At 41.0% G+C, this 22,645-nt stretch overlaps 1 protein-coding gene across 5 annotated transcripts in view; it reads right to left on the bottom strand.

Moving 5' to 3' along the window:
• VWC2L (von Willebrand factor C domain containing 2 like) overlaps positions 1-22,645 on the bottom strand; it is a 423,395-nt gene that overhangs the window by 167,676 nt on the left and 233,074 nt on the right. For all 5 annotated transcript variants that reach the window (XM_032693013.1, XM_032693014.1, XM_032693015.1 and 2 more), the window contains one exon: positions 1,317-1,382. In XM_032693013.1, the coding sequence (XP_032548904.1) occupies positions 1,317-1,382 (66 nt within the window). The remainder of the gene's footprint in view (positions 1-1,316; positions 1,383-22,645) is intronic.

The raw sequence follows: 22,645 nt of genomic DNA, 5'->3' as shown, positions 1-22,645 counted from the left end.
GCCAGCCTGACAGTGTGACATCTGTTACTTGTACAACTCAGGACCACTACTTAATTTTTCAGTGGTTTTCCAGTACATGCAGTTAACTTATGTAACTGCAATCACAACTTCTGAAATTATATTCCTCATTCAGTTTGATCAAAGCTGATCAAATGTTTCCATTTTTACTAATTCAACCATTGAGAATGTCAACCAATTATTTTAGTCTAGAGTTTAATGCCAACTGTAATATTCTTTACCAAATCACATGCTTATCTGGGAGATTATCAGCACACAGTCTTTCAGCTTCCTGTTAATCATTACAGGTCACATGAGAGCACGAGGCCCTTTGTAAATTAATACTCACATTAAAGACAGTGCTGCAGTATCACTGTAATATTTCCCTCACAATTCTTGGTACTGTTCTACACTACAGTGTTTCAAAATACTGAGAGGCAGGTTGTGCCTGTCAAATGTAGATATATATTCACGTGGCCAAGAAAGAATTAAGATGCCTTGGGAATTCCTATTTCCTCCTTGACATCAGCTTATCCCACTCCTTCTGCTCTGCCAGCCCCTGGGTTTTGCCCTCTAAACACATAGGGTTAGCATAGTTGGTAAAGCAGCAGCTGATACTGAACAAGAGGAGAATATTCAGGATCTCCTACAGGAAAAAACAGTACCTTGCTCTGCTTGTAATGAAAGTGTCAGTGGGAGCACAGAGAGCAGGAACACCACTAAAATATTTTCCAGGAGAGATGGTCTCTGAGAGAAAAGGCTGAGTGGTAGCAGAAAGCAGCACATGCCTCGCCACTTCTACACCAGTTTTAAAGAGCACTGTGGCTCAGAGAGCCAGAGGAATCATACATCACAAATGTTTTGATCATGTCAGAAAATTTCATATCACCTCAAAGAACCATTTGGGAGAAATTCCTTCCCTTCCAAAGTTAACAGGCATTCAGGTGGCAGTGTGTCACCAACCCCAACCAAAATGGTTCTTTTTAGACAACAACTGTAAAATTAACCATCAAGGAAAAAAACCTAGCAGTAATGTCATTAAAGAAAGTAATTAAATGACCCCGACAAGGGAGAATGGCTTAGATACCACACACTGATCAAAGGAGAAAGGAAATAGGAGCAAGGAGGGGACAGCTTTATTTGTTCCTGGATCTAGTCTGCCTGGCAGGTGTGTGCCACTGAACCACCCTAGAAATCATTACTAATACTGAATTCAGCCACAGAGGGATCTGTTTCACCAAGGACATCACAGTATGTACCAGAGCAAGGAACACGATGATTAAAGAATAAAAAAAAGGAAATTGGTGTGCAGAACTTACCTTCATGTTGAATGTAGCATGATTGCAGGGATGCAGGTGACCATGGAATGTGTAAACACGGAGACCCTAGGAATGAAACAAAAAGAGAGCATTTATATAAGTTATAGTGATATAAATTATTCTATACCCTTGTTGTAAACAGAAAGACCTTGATTTTATGGCTGTGTGCAAATCAAGACATGTCATGTGCTAAAAAACCAGCTCCTGGTTGTTGGAAGAGGAACACATTTCTCACAATTAGTAAGGATATATCTCCTTACTTCACATAATAGCTGGCAGAAAAGGTGCATTCAAATATCACAAAAGAAAAGCCTCCCTTGCTGGAGGGTTTGAATTAGAAGATGTAATTGCTCCTTCCAAAAGACTGAGCTCTTGCTCTCAGGCAATGCCTCTTGATATTCCACACATACCATTCAAGTCTTCCTCAAGGAATTACAGGCACAAAATCAAAATTAATTATCTTTTGTCATCTTGCACATTAGGCCATAAGTGACCTACATAGTGCAGTAACATATGTCAGATGTCATCACTGATCTCTGGCTTGTTCTCCCAGTACAAGAGCCATCCAACCACAGTATCTCCTGCTATAAAACCTGAGGTCTTCAAGATGAGAAAATAGGGGTAGTAAAAAGAGATGCCTTTCTCTGTTTTCATAGAAGTCACTGGCTTCACGGATAACAGAACAAAATCCTTCCTATTAAAAGTGAACCCCAGCTTTGAACAGTGTAATCATATGCTGAAGAACAAGTTTTCACTGAAAGAAAACATTTGACTGACACTGGAAGTGAAAGGCAGTTTGTTGCATTTTTCTGGAGAGATAAAAAAACCCCAAACCCAAGATCTGAAATTCTACCATTCATCCTACTAGTACTTCCTTGCACTTATTCCAGCTTGAATCAGTCTCTGAGGAGTGGGAAAAACATGGGTTAATCATACCTCTGCCTTGCTTTTAGAGTTTATATCATCAGCTTAATTCTATTTTTATTTTCCCAATCCAAAAAAACTGAAATCGCTCCTGCTCTGACATAAGACATTTGAATTCTTTTTCACTGACAAAACCTCCTACATTTTATCATCAGCACGTTCAGCAGTAGATTCTCTCTGTTTGCAACAGTCCCTTTCAGAAAGTTGTTAATGAGGTTCGACCACAGAGTAATTCTGGAGGGACACTCCTCGATAACGCTCCGTGGTTCATATCACAGCTCTGAACCACTTAGGAGAACAGTCCCACAAAACAGCAGTTAAAGGGGATTAGATTGCTGTTGTAAATATCTCAGGGGTTAAGAGCAAGGAGGGAAAAGAGCTATTGAGGCTGAAGAGCAGTGTTGACGCAGGAACATATGGGGATTCATTATCTGCAGATAAATTTCCTTTGGAAATTAGGAGACAGTTCTCAAACACCGAGATACAAAAACTTACTTCGCTCCAAGTACTGGGAATAAAACAGTTGTAAGAAGCTGCTTGAAAAGCCTGGAAATAAATTACTTTCTCTTATATGTGATCTTTTGCCTGAACTTGCAGACCAAGGAGGCTCTTTCCAATTTTGCTTATATGGCATTAGAACACAAATCTCTCATAAAGCCCAGCATTTAATGCTTCACAGAATTTCTTTTGTTTAAAAGAAGTCACCAAAATAAGGCAGCAGGCTACCTCAGCAAGCACCAATTTGTACCTTATTGTATTTTTCATTTACCTTTCTGTCTTGAAGCAGTTTCTGCTTCGAGGCCACAGATGCTACTGCAGTCAAACTAGGAAATTAGTATTAAACCCATGGAAAGATTGGAAGGCAACAAGAGGACAAGGCTGTGGACTATTAAAAGCACTATATTTAAAGAGCAAGCATACCATCCACTTTAAGCATAAAAAGGCTGCCACGGCACAGTTCTTGAGTCTTCCACAGTTGTCAACAGAGTTACAAGGGGACAGAGTTCTAAAAATACCTTACTCAAAGACTTGGTATATTTGCAACTTATATATTAGAGACAGGTTGGATATCAGGGAAAGGTTCTTCCCCAGAGGGTAGTTGGGCACTGAACAGGCTCCCCAGGGCAGTGGTCATGGCCCCAAGGCTGCCAGAGCTCAAGGAGCACTTGGACAATGCCCTCAGGGTGGGATTGTTGGGGTGTCTGTGCAGGGCCAGGAGCTGAACCTCATCCTTGTGAGTCCCTTCCAACTGAGGATATTCTGTGTTTTCTAAGTAATAAAACATGAGCCAAAAAATGCTGATAAAAATAAAACTTAGATAATTATTATCCAATTATAAATTCACCGCTGGAATAGAAACATGATTACACAATATTCCCTAAGATTGACAGACAAATGGAATGTGACAAAGGTAACAGGATAGGAGACAAAGATAACCAGATGCATATAGGCAGTCTAGCAAGAAAAAATGTCAAGGACACAACATCTTGTGGCCCAGCAGCAATATCGATTGTACCCAGCCCATGGTAACAAACCAAGTGTCGCTGCATGCTTTGCATGTAAAAAGTAGCCCTTGTAAAATAACTGCTGCTGCTCAGCAGGATGTAGTATTTACCCTCAGACACTCTCAAATACCAATATACACACAGTAACCTTTCCACAAATACAGAAAAAGCATGCTGTCACAAACCAATAAAAAAGAGAAAACCCCATGGATGCTGCGCCAGAGAATGAATGTTAACTTTCTGATTTCCCTTCTGGAAGTCAATTCAGTATAAACCCTCCGAAAAGGATTTTAATAAAAGTAATAATAATGATAATAAAAGCGAGACAAAGGCAATGGTTCTGTAAAGTGTTTCTCAATACTATCGCTGAAACTTAATTTCCAAAGTGCCACTTTATTTTTATTCAATCCACAGCTCGTGTTTTCTTTATCAACACCAGGAAATCTGAGCTTGGCAGACGTACATGCCATAAAAACAAAACTGGAAAGCTTACTATTTAGCTCTAATGTCCCAGAAAAAAACCAAACAGTAATAAATATTCTGAGAATTTATATCAAGACAGCAGTGAGCTTCCAGCAGCAAGAGCTCAGCAGTCAGTTAATGACACTCCCTTTTGCCCATACATTCTGCTTTTCAGTCCTTAATCGTAAAATAATCTACCCTAACACCACCAGGACCTCTGCTCTCCTTCATGCAGTGTGGAACTAAACAGTGTCCCCAGCCAGCATCTGCCATTTCACTGAACTTCTTTAAGGTTCAAGATGAGCAGAGGCAAACACCTGGGACTTGTATCACAAGGAAGAGAGCAGGGGAGAAACAAGGAGCTTGATGTTAGGGGAGTTCTTAGGGAAAATTATGGTCCCTTGCTGCTACCCTGAAGGTCTCCCTGCCTATCACCCCACTGACAGAGGTAACTATCACAAACTGAGAATGGGAGAAACAGCAAAACACCAGAGCAGGACTCTGCAGCTGTAAAAAGGCCCATTTTCCCCACATTTAACCCATGGGGTCTATCCAGTCTCCTTGCATATGACACTCTAGCAGTATAAATTATGGACAATACATTATTATTGTTGTTAACTGAGTCGTCAGGTCTTGACTGAAATATTAATGGAGGAAATCTGAGTTCCATTCCCTTCTTGAGCTACTGCCCAATTACATTAATAACCATACATTCTTCCTCTGCAGGAAATACACCGATAATAGCAACATTCAAGGAAAACAAAATATGGAGCGTTCTGCATTGTTGAGGTCTTCTAAAAAAAATCATTATTCCCACATGCACACACACACATATAATTTTCCAGTTTGAAACCCAGAAATTAACATTAGAACCAGCAGTTAGAAACACCCCAGCATTATGTTATGGAGCCTATCAACCTCTCAGCTGCCACTGAACACAGGCATTAATTGCCTGCCTTGGACTGGAGCTACCTAAGAGACTTCAGAGACAGAAAACATTCATTTCCTAAAATGAAATCTGTTACTGTAGAGGAGCAGCCTGATCTTTGGAGCTATGGATCTGCAAAGTCATCCTACTGGAAAAGTAGTTAAACAGGGTTTCTAGATTCAAATTATTTTTTTGTTCTTACTTCCACAGGATAAAAGCCCAAGATTCTGGAATCGATAGTGAAATTCTGCTGTAAATCCTCCCTACTGTGTATCTATATAGATACATGAATACAAGACAAGACAGGATGAAGACAAGCATAATTAATCCTTCTTTGCACTGGAATTATTAAATTCAACCATTAAGTATGTAAAACAGCAGCTGAATCTTCCCATACTTATTTTAATTACCATTTCAGCAGCAACAAAATAAAACTCCCTAACTTAACAAGCCATACCCATACTGCAAGCACCTCTGGAGAAAATGCACAGCCAAAACCAGCTGAGCATCATTTTAAAACTACTCATGTTTTTTAAATTCTGCTGTTTTGGGGTTTTTTTCCTCTATTTTGAATGCTTTGCTATACATGAACATCTGACATGAACAAACTTAATTTGCAAGTTCAAAAATCAAGATAACAAATCCATTAGGTCAAGCTGGGTCTAATATACTGGGCGCAATAGGTAATTATTAGTCTGATAGGAGCTTTTAGATAACAACATCTGAGTGTGAGATTTATCTAAACAGTGTTCAGATAGGAGATTTATTTGTAATTTCTTGGTTCATTTAGAAATTAACTCAAAGAAATAACGTTCATTCAGAAGGACTATATTAAGAAAAGTGTTCAAACCATGAAGCGCTCAACTGTGGAAATGTTCACCTCATTCTCTTTATTAAAAACAAACAAAGCCTCCCGACAGTTTTTCGTGAAAGGTTTAATTGTATTTGGGGGGAAATGAAACTTCTGAGCTTACATAGGTAAGATTTGCTCAGCAAGTCAAACAATGTGATGCTTAGGAAGCTCCCTTTGCTAGACTTGAAGCATCACTGGGAAAGTCTAACCTTCCTCTCCATTCTCCCCTAATGAATCTGGCCAAGGGCTTCCATTTTCACAGCAAAGTTCAAAATTAAAAGCGTGAGCCCTACTCAGTTCCCTGCCTTATTCACAGCATGGTCTGTCAGCCTGGCCCACCTGTGCTTGGCATGGCAAGGCACCAGCGAGCTCCAAAGGGAATGTGCGGCACATCCAGCAGAACTACGGCTCTGCAGTCCCTCGGCACTGCAGGGGAATTGCCTGCATTGCTCCCTTGAAGGAGGTACACTGGAAACATCAAAAGGAATTTGGATCTCTTCATGAGAGCACAAGCTATAACAAGGCAATTTTTAAGAGAGAGTAAACTCATTTTCATGTGATATGACAGGTGAACACAAAAACTGGAGGAAAGAGCCCAAAACCACCTACCCCTTCTACCTTTGCAAGACAGCTCCTTTCTTTTGCAGCCCATGCCAACTCACTTCAGCAGTTTCCTGAGGTCTGTGTGTGCCCCTTGCAAGGCCAGCCCAGCTGCTCTCAGCAAGAGCCGCTCTCTCTCCATCTGCCCCAGCCCGTCTCTTCCAGAGGGCACCACTCCCAGCAAAGCAGAAAGGCATCCATCTCCCAGCCAGCCCCGGGGGCTCTGACGGGCACGTGATGGACAGGAGCTGTACAGTAAGCACTGAACACATTTGGAAAACAATTCTACCATCTGTCACCGCAGGTTTTACTCAATAAGCTCGAGCACAGAACCTTCAGCACGAACTTTGCTTCTGTTCTCCTCTCTTGGATTATATCCGGGGGGGGGGGGGGGGCCCAGAAATCATGTGGAGGAGGCGGTTTCTTAATGTCAGAGCAAGGGTAAGGCCAGGGCATTACTCAGATGTTCTGTAATCCTGTCTTTGGGGAATAAAATTAACCTGGGACCACCTCTGTGTGCCTTATTGTACGAAGATTCACACAGAGGCAGGAATGTGCACCAAAACTGAAGTGCATCAGCTGTAGGGCTCTTTTTTAAAAGAAACCCACTTTATTCGCTATATCTTCCTAAAGAAACAGAAAAGAATTTTTGATCTCTTTAAAATGCATGAACTTATGTAACAACTTTCATACCATGAAACATTACAAACTTGAGAAACAGTATTTTTCTAAAGCTGGTAGGTAATAAAAACGAGGAAGGGAGCTCTGCCTGCCAGCTAAGCCCAATGCCCCACTTTTCATCACAAACCAGCCTTCCTTTCACTTCAGTTAGTAATATCTGCTATTAAACATGGGGAAAAACTTAATTACCTTGCTCTGGAGCACCCCTGAATTATCTCATTTCTGTAGGTCTGAACTTTCACCTAAAGATAGCATTAATATGTCTTTTGCACTGATCACAAAGTCATAGTATTATTTTTTAATTGAGAGGAAAAGTATGTTTCTAGGCCAAGACCATGTATGCTAAATCTGTTCAAAGTGAACCTCTAAGGCTCTCCCAAAAACCACTAAAAACAGGAGTTTATAGCAGAAATGCTGACAGATTATATTCCTGCCAGCATAATATAACCTGACTCTAAGATAAATGTTTCATGAATTAAAAAAGTTGAAAAAAAGCTCCTCTGTTCATCTTTGTTCTCAAGATGAAAGTGAATTATCTTTTTGTCTTCTAGTGACACTTGGATTTTTGTACTGCAGTCTGCAGAAAGCTGTAACCACAGGCAGTATTTAAACAGACATGACCGTGTGGGATTCTCTCCTCACTCAACTCCTGTAAGAGACATCAAACTCCCAACTATATAAGGAGGAAGAAAGGTTTTATGGCAAGCAGACACCTCCCTGTACCTGCTTCTGTGAAGACAGAGAAGTGTCATCTCTAGTTGAAGAGATCACACACGAGCAGAGTCCCACCTGCACGGCCATGACAGACCATCCAGGGAAGGGGAGGGAGGAATTTCTTTTCTGGACCCATCATTCCTTTCAAAGAAAATAAATGGAAGAAAAAGTCCCTCAGGGATATTGAAATTGTGTCAGTAACAGCAGAGCTGTACGTCACTCCCCTGGTTGATATTGGCAGGCGGCTTCATTAACAGAAGCCACCGTGCCTTACTAAACATTTGAAAGGCAGGTGAACAAACATCACCCTGCCTGCACCAAAAAAGCAAAATTTAGGAACTGCATTTCTCCTATCCAGTGTAACTCCCGGAGTTTAAATGTTCCAGCAAGGGAATGGTCAGCGGTGCAAGAGCAGGGCTGGCCAGGGAAATCCTGTGTGCCGAAGCCTGTTAACTGCAGACTTTGCAGTTTAAATTAACTTGGTATTCCAGTGCTTTGCAAAACATACCAACTATTTGCAGGAGAGCGATGCCTGAGTGACAGAAACCTGGTAGGGCTGCCTAACACTAAACATCATGAGCTCTATTGCTTTAAAGTAGAAAAGATCAAAAATACGAATTATAAATGAGTGGAAGTTGCTGGTGGAATATAACTGGAAAAGTTATGAGTGCAGTAAAGGAAAAATAGGAATAATTTCTGCTGGCTTTGAAAACTAAATTATATGAAGCCAGAATAAAACAATGAATACATAATTTAATTATATATAAGAAAAAGTGAGAGGACTACACGTGGGAAATCCTTTCTTCTATGACTATGACAAGTTGAGTATCAGTCTGAAGGACTTCGGTGCTCTTAAAACCCGAAGCTCAATTTTGGCCCAAATACCAAACTATTGCCTACTATGAATTCATACCAGAACAATGTTGTGTTTTTTTTTTTCCTAGCAGGAGAAAGGAAAAACTAAGAGGCTTTAACTGAAAAAGACAGTATAGAGAGAAAAGCAGCTACATACACAACTGTGATTACTAAATAAGACAAATGAGGTAGCCCAAAAGTTTCAAAAACAGAAAGGAAAAAGAAGAAGTTGAAGAATTTCTTCCCTTCAAAGAGTCAGCATAAATCAAGAGTAAGCCAATAAGATCAAAGTTATCACTTGTCTGACAGCCATTGGGAGAGTGTTTACTTCTCTTGGTATAAAGGAATTTGTAAGCCTGCTGCATTCACAGTGTGAATTTTGTTCTGGCAGTCACTCTGCATCAAATGCACCTCAGCCAAATTTCGAATGGCAGATGCACAGTGAAAATACCACAACGAGAACAGCAAAAAAGGGCAAACTTCACAGAACATGGCTGCAGTTCTCTTCCACCAACCTGCAACTGCTGAACAGCTCTCTTGAAGTCAGATTCTTCTTTGATCTCTATTTCCTCTCTAACCTAAAGGAAGGGAATGACTCGTTCCCAATGTGGGGGGTTTGGCAAAGAAACCAGATCTGAATGGAAAGGGAAGGCACACCACTTGCTCACCATGATCTGTTTTTCCCAACTACTGCTGCTATGGGAATAACAGGATTGTTGACCTGAATAACCAGGATCAGAGAAGAGAATCCAGACTGTTTAGCTAGAAGCACTGATGAAGTTATTAACTGGAAAAAGAAGTCACTGAAATAAGAAAAAAAATGAACTTTTAAAAAGTCAAAATTGAAAAAATAATAAATCACCAGTGTCTGAGGAGAAAACACTGCAATCAGCTTTTACAAACACACTGTCTACAGATTCCCTGCACCAAATCCTGCTTATACCATCTACATATTCTAAGTGAAATGAGAAGAAAAATATCAAAAATAATCCTAATGTTCTGTAATTTCAAATTCAGAATTCTGTAATGACTCTAAATCAAACGTATATCAATATTTTCAGAAGTGAGATTTCCTAGAGAAAAGAGAAAGTAAAGTGAGAAGGTCTGTAAAGCTATGGAAATAGTTCCATCTGTAGTAAGTCTGCTGGACATCTAAGTTCTATTCAGCTTTCAAAGCACAAATATAATTGCTGTCTGAGTACCTCATTAATATGACAGTTAACTTCCTTTACATTTAGGAACAGGTAAAATTTGTCTCGTAAACTTGCATGCTTCATATATTATGAGCCTTGTATGTTTTTTGGGGTCTTGCTAAAATACAGATTCAGTGTGAAAAGGCATCATGCTTTTTGTCACTGCCTTCCACAAGGAAGGATCACAAAACGAAACAGATCTGGGCCTTACTGAAGCTAGAGACAACCTTATTCCCAGTTTCACTCTTGGAATGAGGACACTGGGTAATGCCTTGGCAAGAAAAAACTTCCAGCTGACGTCAAGCCTATGAATTTACCTTTGCCAATAAATATGCTCATGCTCAGACCAAAGCTGTGTAAATACACCTTCTGACTTTGGCCATACAAAGCATTCCCACTGGAAGTACCTTGCTGAATCTCAGTCTGAGGATTACCAGTGGTACTCTTTCATCATAGCACTGCAGTAAAAAGCTGTCTTCAGTCTTGGTAGAAATGGAATTAGGTAAAACACCAATTTTGAAATTCCTACCTGCTTTATAGAGTTTATTGATCATTCCACAGAATAATTATTTTAATCATTAAAAATACACTCTAGTGGTTTAGCTTTGCTAAGCTTAATATTTCCCTATAAACTTAATGGCTGAAATGACATAGGAATAAATATATTTTTTAATCCATCAATACTGGCTCTGTAACTGGTGACTGGACTCACAAGACTAGAGAGTACAGAACTATTTATGTCACCTTCAAAGCAGCACATGTAGGGGGCTGAAACCAGAAAATCTTTACTGGGAACATTCCACAACAAAACAAATGTCATAAAAAGTTATAAATACATAAATAATAGACCTTCACATGCAAGTAGTTAAGTCAAATAAAAAAAATTGAAAAAAATTATTCCAAAGCAAGAAGAACACTTCTCCCAGAATGTCTTTGTCAGGGGTGATAAAAACATTTAGCAAGTGAGAAGCAAGAGCTCTTAATCTGTTTTAGCACCATTTTCCCAAGGTGCTCACATCATGGCACAAGACTGCAGAAATACTGAAGAGAAGCAAAACTCCTGGCAGCCTTTTCAGAGACCTCTTATAAAATTGCAGCATGATTACGTTACCTCTTAAATTAAAAAAAGTTTCTGACGAAGTTCAGCCTGTCAGAGCTGCAAGAATTAGATCTGGGACCAAATGTATTGTGACTAAGCTCAACGCTGTATAAATATTAGATCCATTATTCAAACAACTCGCAGGACACCACGAGCTTGATTTTACAGCAACAAAAACTCCCTGTGAAATCTCCTTCCTGGGATTTTTCCCCAGTAAGGGTTGTGACTTGGGCCCCTGTCTGAGCAGCAAGGAACTGTAAACAGCAGGGTCCCACTGAAGGAGCTGGATCATGTGTGCAGCCTCAGACAAAGCAATGCCAGCCTTGGGGCTGGTGAGTTATTAACAGCAGCCTGCTCTGTAATTGTCGCCAAACTAATCTCATTGACACATACAAGTTAGGAAATAGAGGGCTCATTAACAAAGCCTCCAGCCTTTATTAGATCATATAAATAACCAAGAGTGCCTGCAAAAGATCGATTACAGCCTTTAAACGTTTACAGAATCAGTGTTTAATTAAGACAATTTTAATATGCAAATCAAGCCTAATTATCATCATTTGTTAATGTTAGTCTGCCTGGGTTCTAAACAGCTTCGGCTGCAAATATGGTAACATGATCATATTTCTGCTGCCTTTTTTTTTTTTCCTCAGAAGAACTGCAGAGGAAATGATCAAGTTGTGCTTCCAGTGTGTACAAAGGCTTTCAAACCCGAGTTTCCATCTCCTGTTTGGAGATGAAGGTCAAAAAGTGCTCAGCGTAGCAGAAAATCTAGTGGAAATATTATGCATTTCTTCACCCACTATTTTGTAGAGTGCTTTAATTAATGTATTTCCTTCAAAGCACCCAACCCCTCTGGGAGTTCCTTCTGATGAAAATCTGCCCCTGTTCAATGAAGTGATCGAGTGGGTGGGTTTCTAACACAGGTCATTGTCACTCAGAACCTGATATTGGGACTTTTTTCCTTCCTCACTCCTCTTCCCTGGCAGTGGTAACCCTCCAATGGTGGGAAGCCACAGCATTATGGCAAAGCCCCTGGAAATTCCAGTGTAAAGAAACCAGGAGAACAGCACAGCCTTCAAGCAACGTGATGGGAGGAGCAGGCAGGGAGGAATACAGAGCAGCAAGGGAGAAAACAAACGTCTGTTTGTTTCTTGAAAAAGCAAATTAAAGCCTCGAAGCCCCAGTCAATTTGTTTTGGGAAAGAGGGTGGGGCAGCCGCAAAACAATCCTGGTAAAAATCATTCCCTTTTCCTGACACTGCTGCTCTCCTGCCACCAGGATGAGCCACACAGATTAAAATGAAGGAAGAGAACCACTCACTGTTGGGCACTATTGATTTGTCATTGAATGCTTTACACACTGACAGTGGGGGAAATACAAAATGTTCCTGTTTGCAACATTTTATAATATGGAAGGTCACTTTGTTTTTCTTTGCCATTAAGTTTTCTTTCCTCATATTCCCAACACTTTGGAGCCTGTAGCTGCCAAGCCCTCAGCTGGTTGAGGGCAAAAGGAAAACTTTCTGCTTTTACTCGTTCTGTAATATATTCGGTATTTCTAAGGAGAAGAAGTCCTCATAGAAAGAAAAAAAGGACATACAGTTACTACAGGCCATGAGTCTTTCAAGACAGAATGAATAAAACTGTAAAAATCAGAGGAGCAATAACATACAAGAGGCAACTTGAAAAGCCCCCAGTTCAAATGGGAGTAGAGTGGCTTTCATCAGTCTTGACTGACTTGTGGATGAACAGACTTCACACAGGAACTGCACTGGGTACAGCCATGGCTGGGTAGAGATCTGTCAGGCAGTCACTTCCCAGCTCCTTTTTGGAAGGTGCTCTCTGGAGGCAGCCTTGGAGAATGGGGCATGTTCAATAAGATCTGGGCCTGCCACTGCCGTCACAGCACGTCCACACAGCAGGTGAGATAGGCTGAGGGACAAAAATGATGCTGAATATCTGAACCTGAGGGAACCACAGGATTTTGAACTGAGTCATGAGGGAATGGCCTGAAGTTGTATCAGGGGATGTTTAGATTGGGTCTTAGAAAAAGGTTCTTCTCCCAGAGGGTGGTTGGGCACTGAACAAGCTCCTCAGGGCAGTGGGCACAGCCCCAAGGCTGACAGAGCTCAAGGAGTGTTTGGATGATGCTCTCAGGCACATGGTGTGACTCTCGGGGATGATCTTGTGCAGGGCCAGGAGTTGGGCTTGATGATCCTTGTGGGTGCTTTCCAACTCTGCATATTCCATGTGATTCTCTGTATGGGAGTGAGCACTGCAAAGTTTAATTTTCCTAAAGGCCTCTAGTAACTTTTATGAAAGATGTTGACACTTTCTTACTTATCCTTCACTAGATAAAATGGCCCAGGATTTTCACAGAGCCTATGGAAGCTGGAATTTCAGTGGAACTTTGCATAATGAGTAAAACAAGTATACATCCAGGAAATACCTGCAAATCCAAGAGCAGGGGAGAAAGACTGGAAATCAAATGCAAACTTGGGCACATCTAGTAGCCTTAGTGGAGAGGTTTTGTGCTCAGACACACCACAGAGCTATTCCATCAGGACTAGGACAGGGAAGGGAAGAAAGGAGCAGTACTTCACAAGTTCAGGTCATGCCGACATTTGCTGCAGTGCTGCAATGCTGCCTTGGCTGGTTTTTCTTAGGGGATGTTTCCCTAAAATGGGAAGTCAACAGCCCTGCTGCATTTCACACAACAGTAACTGGTGGGATAATTCACAGCTGAGGGTTCACAGTCATTTTCCTGGTCACCTCCATGATACTCAGTAACACTGGATAAGAGACAGTCCTTTCTGTTCCAAAGGAAACTTCCCAGACCATGGGCTGTACCCTGAGACACCTGTTCTGGTTTTCCAATCCATTTCCATACAAAACCAGCTACTTCTGAGGAAAGTTCTCTTATGGAACAGGTTATGCTGTCCATAACTGTTAGTTCCTGTTCTCAAGTCTAAACTGCTATTCATATCAAAAAGATATGGAATATATTTTCACATGTTTTATGGTCTCATTACATGCAGACAAATGACCGTTCGCTTTTGTATCCTGCTAAACATGATGGAAAGGTAAAAAATTCCCAAACTCCCTTCTGTCTCAGCAAGATGAAACAGTACCTGAGTCAGACACAGATCTGATAACTTCCCAAGATATATAGATATAACTCACGGTAGATATTACTGTCAAAAACCAGAGAGTTTTAAAAATTAATTCAGAAAAAAACTATCTGCATTAGAGATGCACATCAACAACTCTGCTCCATAACAATGTTCAGGCATCTTCCAAATTAAATGCTGCTTCTTATGTACAGATCTCCTCTGGGTTCAATCACTTGAACATCCAAGTTCAAGAACACTGGTTCAAGAACTGTCATAAATAAAAAGTACTACTTAAACAGCATTTACAGCCTGGAACAGGTTAAGCATCTCTTGAATTCTTACTCTCCAACAACAATGGAATTAGTGCCCATTTTACAATGTGGAGAAAGGGAAGTCCGTTGGTGTATGTAGCTGAAAGCTGTTGGAGGAACCCTGACACTGTTTAAGCAGAGCAGGACAACTCCGAATTTCATTCCATTCCTCAGATAAGCTGAGCACTCAGCACAGCTCTTGGATTATTATGTGTGTTTTGCAGGTGAAAATTTTCAACACATGATTTTGATTAGTAAAGAATGAAATACAACTTAAGTTTTGTCTTCTCAGAAGACAAAAAATTATATATTTTTTCAAATGATAAGTGCCTTCTTTGATAAAATTCTTTCTTACGGGTTTTATTATAAATCCCCAACATACTATTTTCATCTTTGCTCATTCTCCTTTTTTGTCTCCCTCATCACTAGGGTCAGCATACACAGTTATTTCTTGATCTGGGAAGCAAAGCTCTTTAATTAATTTTACTGGCTTTGTAATTTTTCAGTTGAAGCCAGATCTTTCCTGATTATTGAAAGGCAGACAAGTAAGGATGCTTTTTTTAAAGCTAGAAAAAATTAACGTAACAAAAACATTTAACAAAAAGAAGCTCAAAAGGAAAATGCATAAACCACTTTAAATGCAGATGACCTATAACTTGTTGATATGGTTTGAAGCTGGCTCCCTGCCAAGTCTCCAAACCTTACCACAAGAAGTCGTCCCCCTCCAAAACCTCAGGGAGAAGAGGGAGAAAAGACAACTAAGAAAACCCAAAACGAGAGAGACAGCTAAAGTGATATATATAAATATATTTACACTTATATTACAATTATATACAATTAAAATATATACAATTTCACAAGGGAAAGGGAAGGGGAAGGGAAAGGGAACAAAACCAAAATAAAATATATATATATCCCAATCAGTAGCCCAAGATCTAGTAACTAAAGAAATATCCCACCACTCTCCTTGGGACAACCGAGAGTCGCTCCGGGACGATCACCAGCAACCTCCGCCTCCCAAGGTCGACAAGGCCTTACCAGGCCTCGCTCCCCAACACGACAGACTCAACAGCAGGGAACCTGCACCTCCAAGCCGCCGGAAGGAAAGAGAGCGAAGGCCTCCCCTCCTTTCTTCTTATAGTCTGGTTTACGTAAAAATCGTACGGAATACTGAGTAAATCTGGGCCCTTCCTTGGTTACAAACTGGTCACCAAGGAAGGCCTAGCCCAAACCACCACACTTGTATTCCACCCCTGCAAATTTTCAAAGAAAACTTTCAAATCCCAACCTGCAGGGAATTCTCAGGATGCCCTGGGCACCCCTGCAGGAGGAGCTGAGGCTGGGCTGGTTGTGGGGTCCCCAGGCCCTGCCCTCTACACCAGCTGTGCTGTTTTACAGTGGGGTCACTGCAACGACACGGCAGAACTGGGGGCCAAGCTCCAAAATAAATTCATGCCTTCACATGTCTTCAAGCCATATGTGGAGGACCTCTTATCCACAGTTAGGAATATATGGCCAGAGAAGCCTCTCAGGTCTCCTCAGGATGTACATCTACCCACGGTACATGACAAGATGGCACAAGAGGTATTGCACTATGAGATACCACGTTATGCTCATTTTCTCTTCACTGAACTGAACTGCAAATAAATGACCCAGAAACCAGCAGGAAATGAGGACATATCACCAACAGGGTTTTATAAATATTATTTGTTAGAAGACGTAACTCTCTTGACAATATATGACCCATGACTAATTTCAGGGGGTCAAGGTGATCTTTGCCCTCCTCTGTGTAGAGTATTATTCTTCTCTAGAGAAGTTCAGAGGTTAATGAATAAAGTGGCAGCAAAGAAGAAATGAGACTAAGCAAGAAAATGCTTGTTCTCAGTCTCTGCTATAAATAATGCTCTCATTAAAATTCTGCCTTGGAAGAAAGGCAAGTCCATTAGTCTAGGAGCTAATTTTTACTGGCTCCTTAGATGTATGCATATTAAAAATTCAGCTTTTATAATTGCCAGCCATCAACCACCTAGTCAGTGCTGTTCTTGGAGTTTTTAATTATTTACTTCATTTGCATAGACACTCCAATTTATGATCAACCATTTAGTTATCAAGGGACAGTTTTAGTAATTCCTCTTTTATGTTTTTATTTATTCCTTCTGTATCCCTTGCAGGAGGGCTGAGAGGACCTTGCCCAAGGTGTGTGGCAGTGGAATGGGCTAAACCTGGCACCTGCAGCCTTCCTACACTATGGCCACACTATGTGGAGCTTCTGAATACCTGTGTCCCCCCTCAGAGCATCACAGCAGGGTGCAAGGACAGCCCTCCTACCCACTGCCTTCACCTCCTCTTCCTCAGCTGTTGCTGAAGGCCCTTGCCTTGTACCTTGGCCTCAAAAGGGGAGGGAGGAGCTCACACCTGGGAACTGCCTCTTTGCTACAAGTGCTCTGGCCCTTTGCCCCAGAGCTGTTGCCCTTTGGGTTTTCAGTCTGTGTTCTCCTCCTCCCACAACCTTGCTCTGCTGACTGAAGATAAAACTGCTGCAAAACCTCCTCCAGTACTGCCCTTCCTCAGTACCAACAGGTCCCAGCCTCTACTTCTGAGCAGACAGGACACCTTTCTCCTCAAAATGCTGTCTGTCCAGTTCCTTGGACACACGAAGAGGACAAAAAACCTGGGATGGCTCAGGCTGTGAAACGAGTGAGTTCTGCAGTTGCACAGGAGCCCACCCATCCCACGGCTCCACCCGAGCAGCCAGGCTGCATTCCTGCTGCCAAGGCACTCTTCAGCTGGACATGGGCCCCCCCAGGGCACCACTGGCCCAAAGCCAGCACTGAATCTTGAAAAGCCACCCAATTTTTCGTTCCTCCTTAGAAACAACTGAATTATCGAACGCCAGACGTGCCGTTTCTCTTCAGCGTTCAATGGCAGCTCCGGCAACAATGGGAATGATTGATTTGTAATCCCTGGTATCATTGTGTCCTCCCTGGGCACCATCTCTGACGGCGTTTTGCAGACAGGATACCAGACAGCAAATGCGAAGGGAGCGGAGCAGCCTTGCCTGGCAGGAAGGGAATTGATTACCAATCCCTCTTTCTGCCAGGCAGAATTTCTTTGCTGCAATTCATACTTTTCAATGGGCTGTCTACAGACAGCCTTCAGAAGGCTTTGGGGGAAGTGAGGGCAATGACACCAGAGATTACAAATCAATCACTATTATAGAGCCTTTTATTCGGTAGAAGCTTCCGAGCACAAAACAGATACCAAAAATATATAATACGTCCTGACTCTTTGCTGTTTCCTTTCCTTTAGCCCTTTTATGCCCTGTTTTCCTCCTGACACCACTGCTTTCTTTTCTTTTCCTGCTTTCATTTCCATCTTTCTTACTACTAAATTTTCATTTATACTTGATTTTATCTTTCTATCATCTTTCTCACTCCTAGCCCACACCATCCATAGTTACCTGACATGGAAGTAAAACACGATCTGTGCAGTCTATGCTGTTATCTTACCTCTTGTCCACTCCCAGATCCCTCCTCTCAAAAATGGGACAGTAACACTGACAGAGAATGGAGCAAGGTCTCACTAATTTACATTTTCTTGAAGCCATTACTTAGATCATTCTGCCTGCTTTTGGTCATAGCATTATGTCAGGTTTAGTAGAACAGGATCCACAGAATAAGGAAAAAAGGTAGCAGAGAGCCTGGCAAAAGTTGATTGTAGTCCCTCAGCCACAGTATAAAACATCCAGAGAAAGCTCCTCATCCATCAGGAAACACCCACACTGCTGGGCACAGAATGTGACATCCCTCAGGTGTGACTCTTCCCATCAGGGCATTAATTTTGTAAGGGATGCTGTGGGTGCTGCCAGAAGGAATCAGAACATGCTGTTATTCCTGAGCTTTCACACGAGACCAGTCCTGAACACCCAGCACACAGCTCTGATTTCACTCACACTCATGCTTTCTTTCATGTTTTAATTCACGTCCTGTTATTAATAGAAGTGTTGTCAACTAGAACAAGTGAGGTAGGTATTGACAACATAGGTTTTTCTGGGGAGAAATAGACCTTTTTGAATAATAAGCCTGATCATGGAACAGGTCAGTTTAAATAAATCAACTGACACAAATGTGGTAAAATAAATATCAGCAGTGTCAAAACCCAGCTTCTAAAAATATTTGGCTTACTGAATCAAAACAACTTTCTATTCTAAAATACCAGTAAATTTACAGTTAAGTATATTTTTAGAAACTGAAAAATAGATCAAAATTGTCACAGGGGAATATACAAAATTCTGTAGACATTACAGTTTGGTTTTGCAGAATAGAGATTTTATCCATGTACTGATACACGGAAAGTTTTAAAAGTATTGAGTTTTCATCTCATGTCAGTCACCCTCCACAGTCAGATGGATGACCAGAGCCAGAGAGCAGCACTTTCCCAATAACCCCAGGGCAACAAAGCAGTGGGCTGAAGGCTGCAGGGAAACACTCTGCAGTGGGGTGTGAGTGCCATGAAAAGAGCACAGTTCACACAGCAAAGAGGGAAGCTGACATTTGATGCATCTTGCAAAAAAAATCAACACCGTGTCCCTTCACACCTCATTCAAACCCTTGAGAAACACAGTGAGGTGCTGGAGGATGTGGTTTTTCCTCAAGTTTGTTCTGTTCTGATGTATCTGTAGTTGGACAGAATTCTGCTGAAATCAACATGTGAAAAGATAAAAAATAAAAATGAAAAAAATTTAAAAAGACCCTATGTGACCCGTTTTGCACATCTAACACAAGACATTTGTATTTTAGATCCCAAGTTCTGTTTCTGTTCTCTGATAAATTTTGTGACAGGAGCAGTTTTGGTCAGACATCCTTGGGCTCCCCAGGCCTTCAGCAGCACCAGGCACTGCCGAGTCCAAGGTCTGTACTCTGCCCACCCCAAAAGTCCTTTTTGGGACTGAACCCTCCCTGCTCCCCCAGGAGATGAAGAGAATTTTCACTGGGATGCTGCCTAACCTGTGAGAGAACCCTGTAAAATACAGATGTTTCCACAGAAATATTTGGATTAATTAGGTTTTTATCGTTAAATTCTCTTCCTTCAGATAATTTTCAAACTGTGCTAAGAGTGATTTTGTGTTTAGGTCTGTAAGACATCCTTAGCCTCTCTAATTATTTGGAAAACTATATACAACAATAATTGTGTTTTCTCTATTGACTCAACTATTGGAAATCTTGGGATTTCCAAAAAATATTTCTTTTTATTATGCCATTTCTGACAGTTGAATATTGCTGAAAATAAATAGCAGGTGATTGTTTAACACCCTCTTACTGCACGTTACTTATGAAGATTGTTCTAAATTCATAAAGACAGAACCAATTTATCTAACCAGAGTTACTTAATACCAGAATGGATTAGCTTTATATAATCAGATAGGCAGAAACTATGGAAATCTTTTTCCTTTCCTTGTCTTAAATTAGGGGGGAAAAAAGGCTACTCTAGAACAAGTCAAAACATTGAATTTTATGCCAGAGAGAACATGTCCTCCTTCAAAATCTCTGCTAATTGGGTGATGCTCAGAGAGCAATTTGGTGTTATTTAGAAAATATTATTAGGCCCCATTTGCAATCCATGTTACCTGCACCTGAAGAATTGATAGTTTCCTCTAAGCTCATATACACAAGGGAAGAAGATTTATCGAAATGGAAAACAATTTTTTGTGGGGTTTTTGTCTGTGAATACTGGCAGAAAGCCACTAGTTTTCTGAATCTGTAATTTTATGTCTCTATGTTCAGCAGATGTTTATCTAAATTATTTGAATCTGTCTTTTCTGTTTTAGACACATTTAGTATTAAGGAATGACCCCTGAGTAACAGCATCCATTAAAAGTTAATTAAGAGGAAGTTAAAGGAGAAAGAATTACTTTTTTCATACCCCCAGCAGACATTTATTTCATTTTGGCAGGTTAAAAAATGAGAAAATTTTGAATATTTTTAGGGAAAAGCTTTACTATCCACTTCCTTACATGCTAATTAGGAAATGCAATCCACTCCCTAATGTTGAGTGAGTAAGTAATGTAAGTTGCTTCATTAATTTGTTTAGCAATCAAACTTTCAAAAGTGCTAAGTCAAACAGAAGGCAGTTAGGGGCTGCCACCAAGAACCAACCCATTTTTTAACATTACACTTATTAGTAGACACTATTTACTGGCTTTTTAGTTATTATCAGCGTTGAATAATGTCCTTATTGTTTTAGATTTAATACAGCAACTGACACTTGACTACAAGAGTAAAATATATCTAGAAAAAGGTGTGCAGCCCCATACTTGTAGACACACACTTTTTAAACTTGCAGGTGGGTGTTCAAGAATTATTTAACTCTCCTTTATGGCAAGTCACACTCCACTGGAAACACAAGAATCCAAATTCAAAGTACAGTCTTGATATGAACATGTGCATTTTTCCTCCAGAGAAAGAGTACTTTCTAGATTTAAAAAAAAAAAAGCAATAACAGCAGAATGTCATTAAAAAAAAAGTCTTGGCCACTGAGAGCAGCAAAGCTGCTCTAATGAAATGAGACAATTATTCTTCTAAAAGAACACTCTCAAGCTCCAAAGCAGTGCCCTGGTGTCGGGTCCCAAAGACTGTACTGGGGAGGAGAGGAGGGCACAGGTGCCCCACGGCTGTGGGGTGTCCTCTGCCAGCCCTGACAGGGCAGTCCCCCTGGGGACACATCACCCCTCTCCCTGCCTACACCCAAGAGCTCCAGCACCACGGGACACACGTGCTGCCGTCGGTGGAGGGGGGAATTGGAGACGTGAGGCTCTGCATTATTCAGAGAGGAACTGACCAAGGGCTAATTATTAATAACATGATTAAAAGGGAACTAAAAAGGGGAATACGCTGGAAATACACAGCAGATCTTGCAAACTCCATTTTCCAGATTTGGAAAGGAAAGGTCTTAGAGGGACCCAAATGCACAAAAATAAAATTGCCCCTAAACCAAATTTCTTCAAATACGTTATACATTTTTTCCCAGAATAAAACTGCTTCACTTTTTTTCCCTCAAAGCAGCTTGCATTACCTATTTCCTATGAACTTGACTTTTTTAAAACTCAACTTGTACTCCTAAACTATGACTGACACTTATCTGCACGTAGAGCTGTGTCAAATAAACTACTTAGGCCCCATGTTTCTTACATCTAAAGGTCTAATTTTAACTTATCCCATATCCCATCTGTGAGATGGTGGCACTGCAGGGGAACCACAGTCGAGATCCAGACTCACCTTCCAAGGGTTCTCTCTCAACTAGCAAAACCAGTTGCATGCCATTAGTAGATGGAGCTGGAAAGGGGGACAGGTTTGGCAGCAGGCTGGGGTAGATTGTGGGGTGCAATGCACAGAAGGTCCCACCTGGCCTTACTCTAGTCCTGACCACTCCTGCTCTTCCACAACCTTTTGCTCAAGCATATCTTTGTTGCTTTTGCACAAATCTCATAAAAACCAAGAGATTTAAATAAAAAGTAGGTCTATAGCACAGTCATGTCAACGCAGATCACCAAGTACCTCTTTTCCTATGGTTTGATCACAGCGGAAAATTGGACCATTGATACCAGACCAGAGTCACCAACAGGAGAAGATCAAGTACAAAGGCTCTGTCACATTGCTGAATTCTGCTTCTGGCCTATCAGTTTTGTCCCAGTGCTTCCAATCTGAGTGTGATGTCTCATTTTTGTAAGATTATTGCTTCTCTATGAAACATTTTTTTGAGGGAAAAGAAACAATCAGCCGAGTAAGGGACTGGCACGTAAAATACTATCATTTGCAAAATACTGGCCTGAAACCCACTTGGAGGCAGAGAAGCTGGGCTTGAGCCACAAAAGAGGGAAAACAGGAATGCAATAATCACATATTTATTTTTAGAGAAAATAAGAAGCTAAATAAACTGCAAAACCAGTCTTTACCGGTAAATCCTTTCTGTCCTGAAAACCATGCTGGGCAAAGCAGGAACAGCCAGTTCTCAGGGGATCAACTGGTGGTACCTTTCTGGCAGCATCTCATTCCTCCTGTGTTGGTGCCAGGACACTTTGAGTCCTGAAACAATT

This window comes from Chiroxiphia lanceolata, chromosome 7, assembly GCF_009829145.1.
Source record: "Chiroxiphia lanceolata isolate bChiLan1 chromosome 7, bChiLan1.pri, whole genome shotgun sequence".
NCBI lineage: Eukaryota > Metazoa > Chordata > Aves > Passeriformes > Pipridae > Chiroxiphia > Chiroxiphia lanceolata.
The sequence above is the reverse complement of the archived record's forward strand: the minus strand, read 5'-3'. Positions and strand labels throughout refer to the sequence as shown.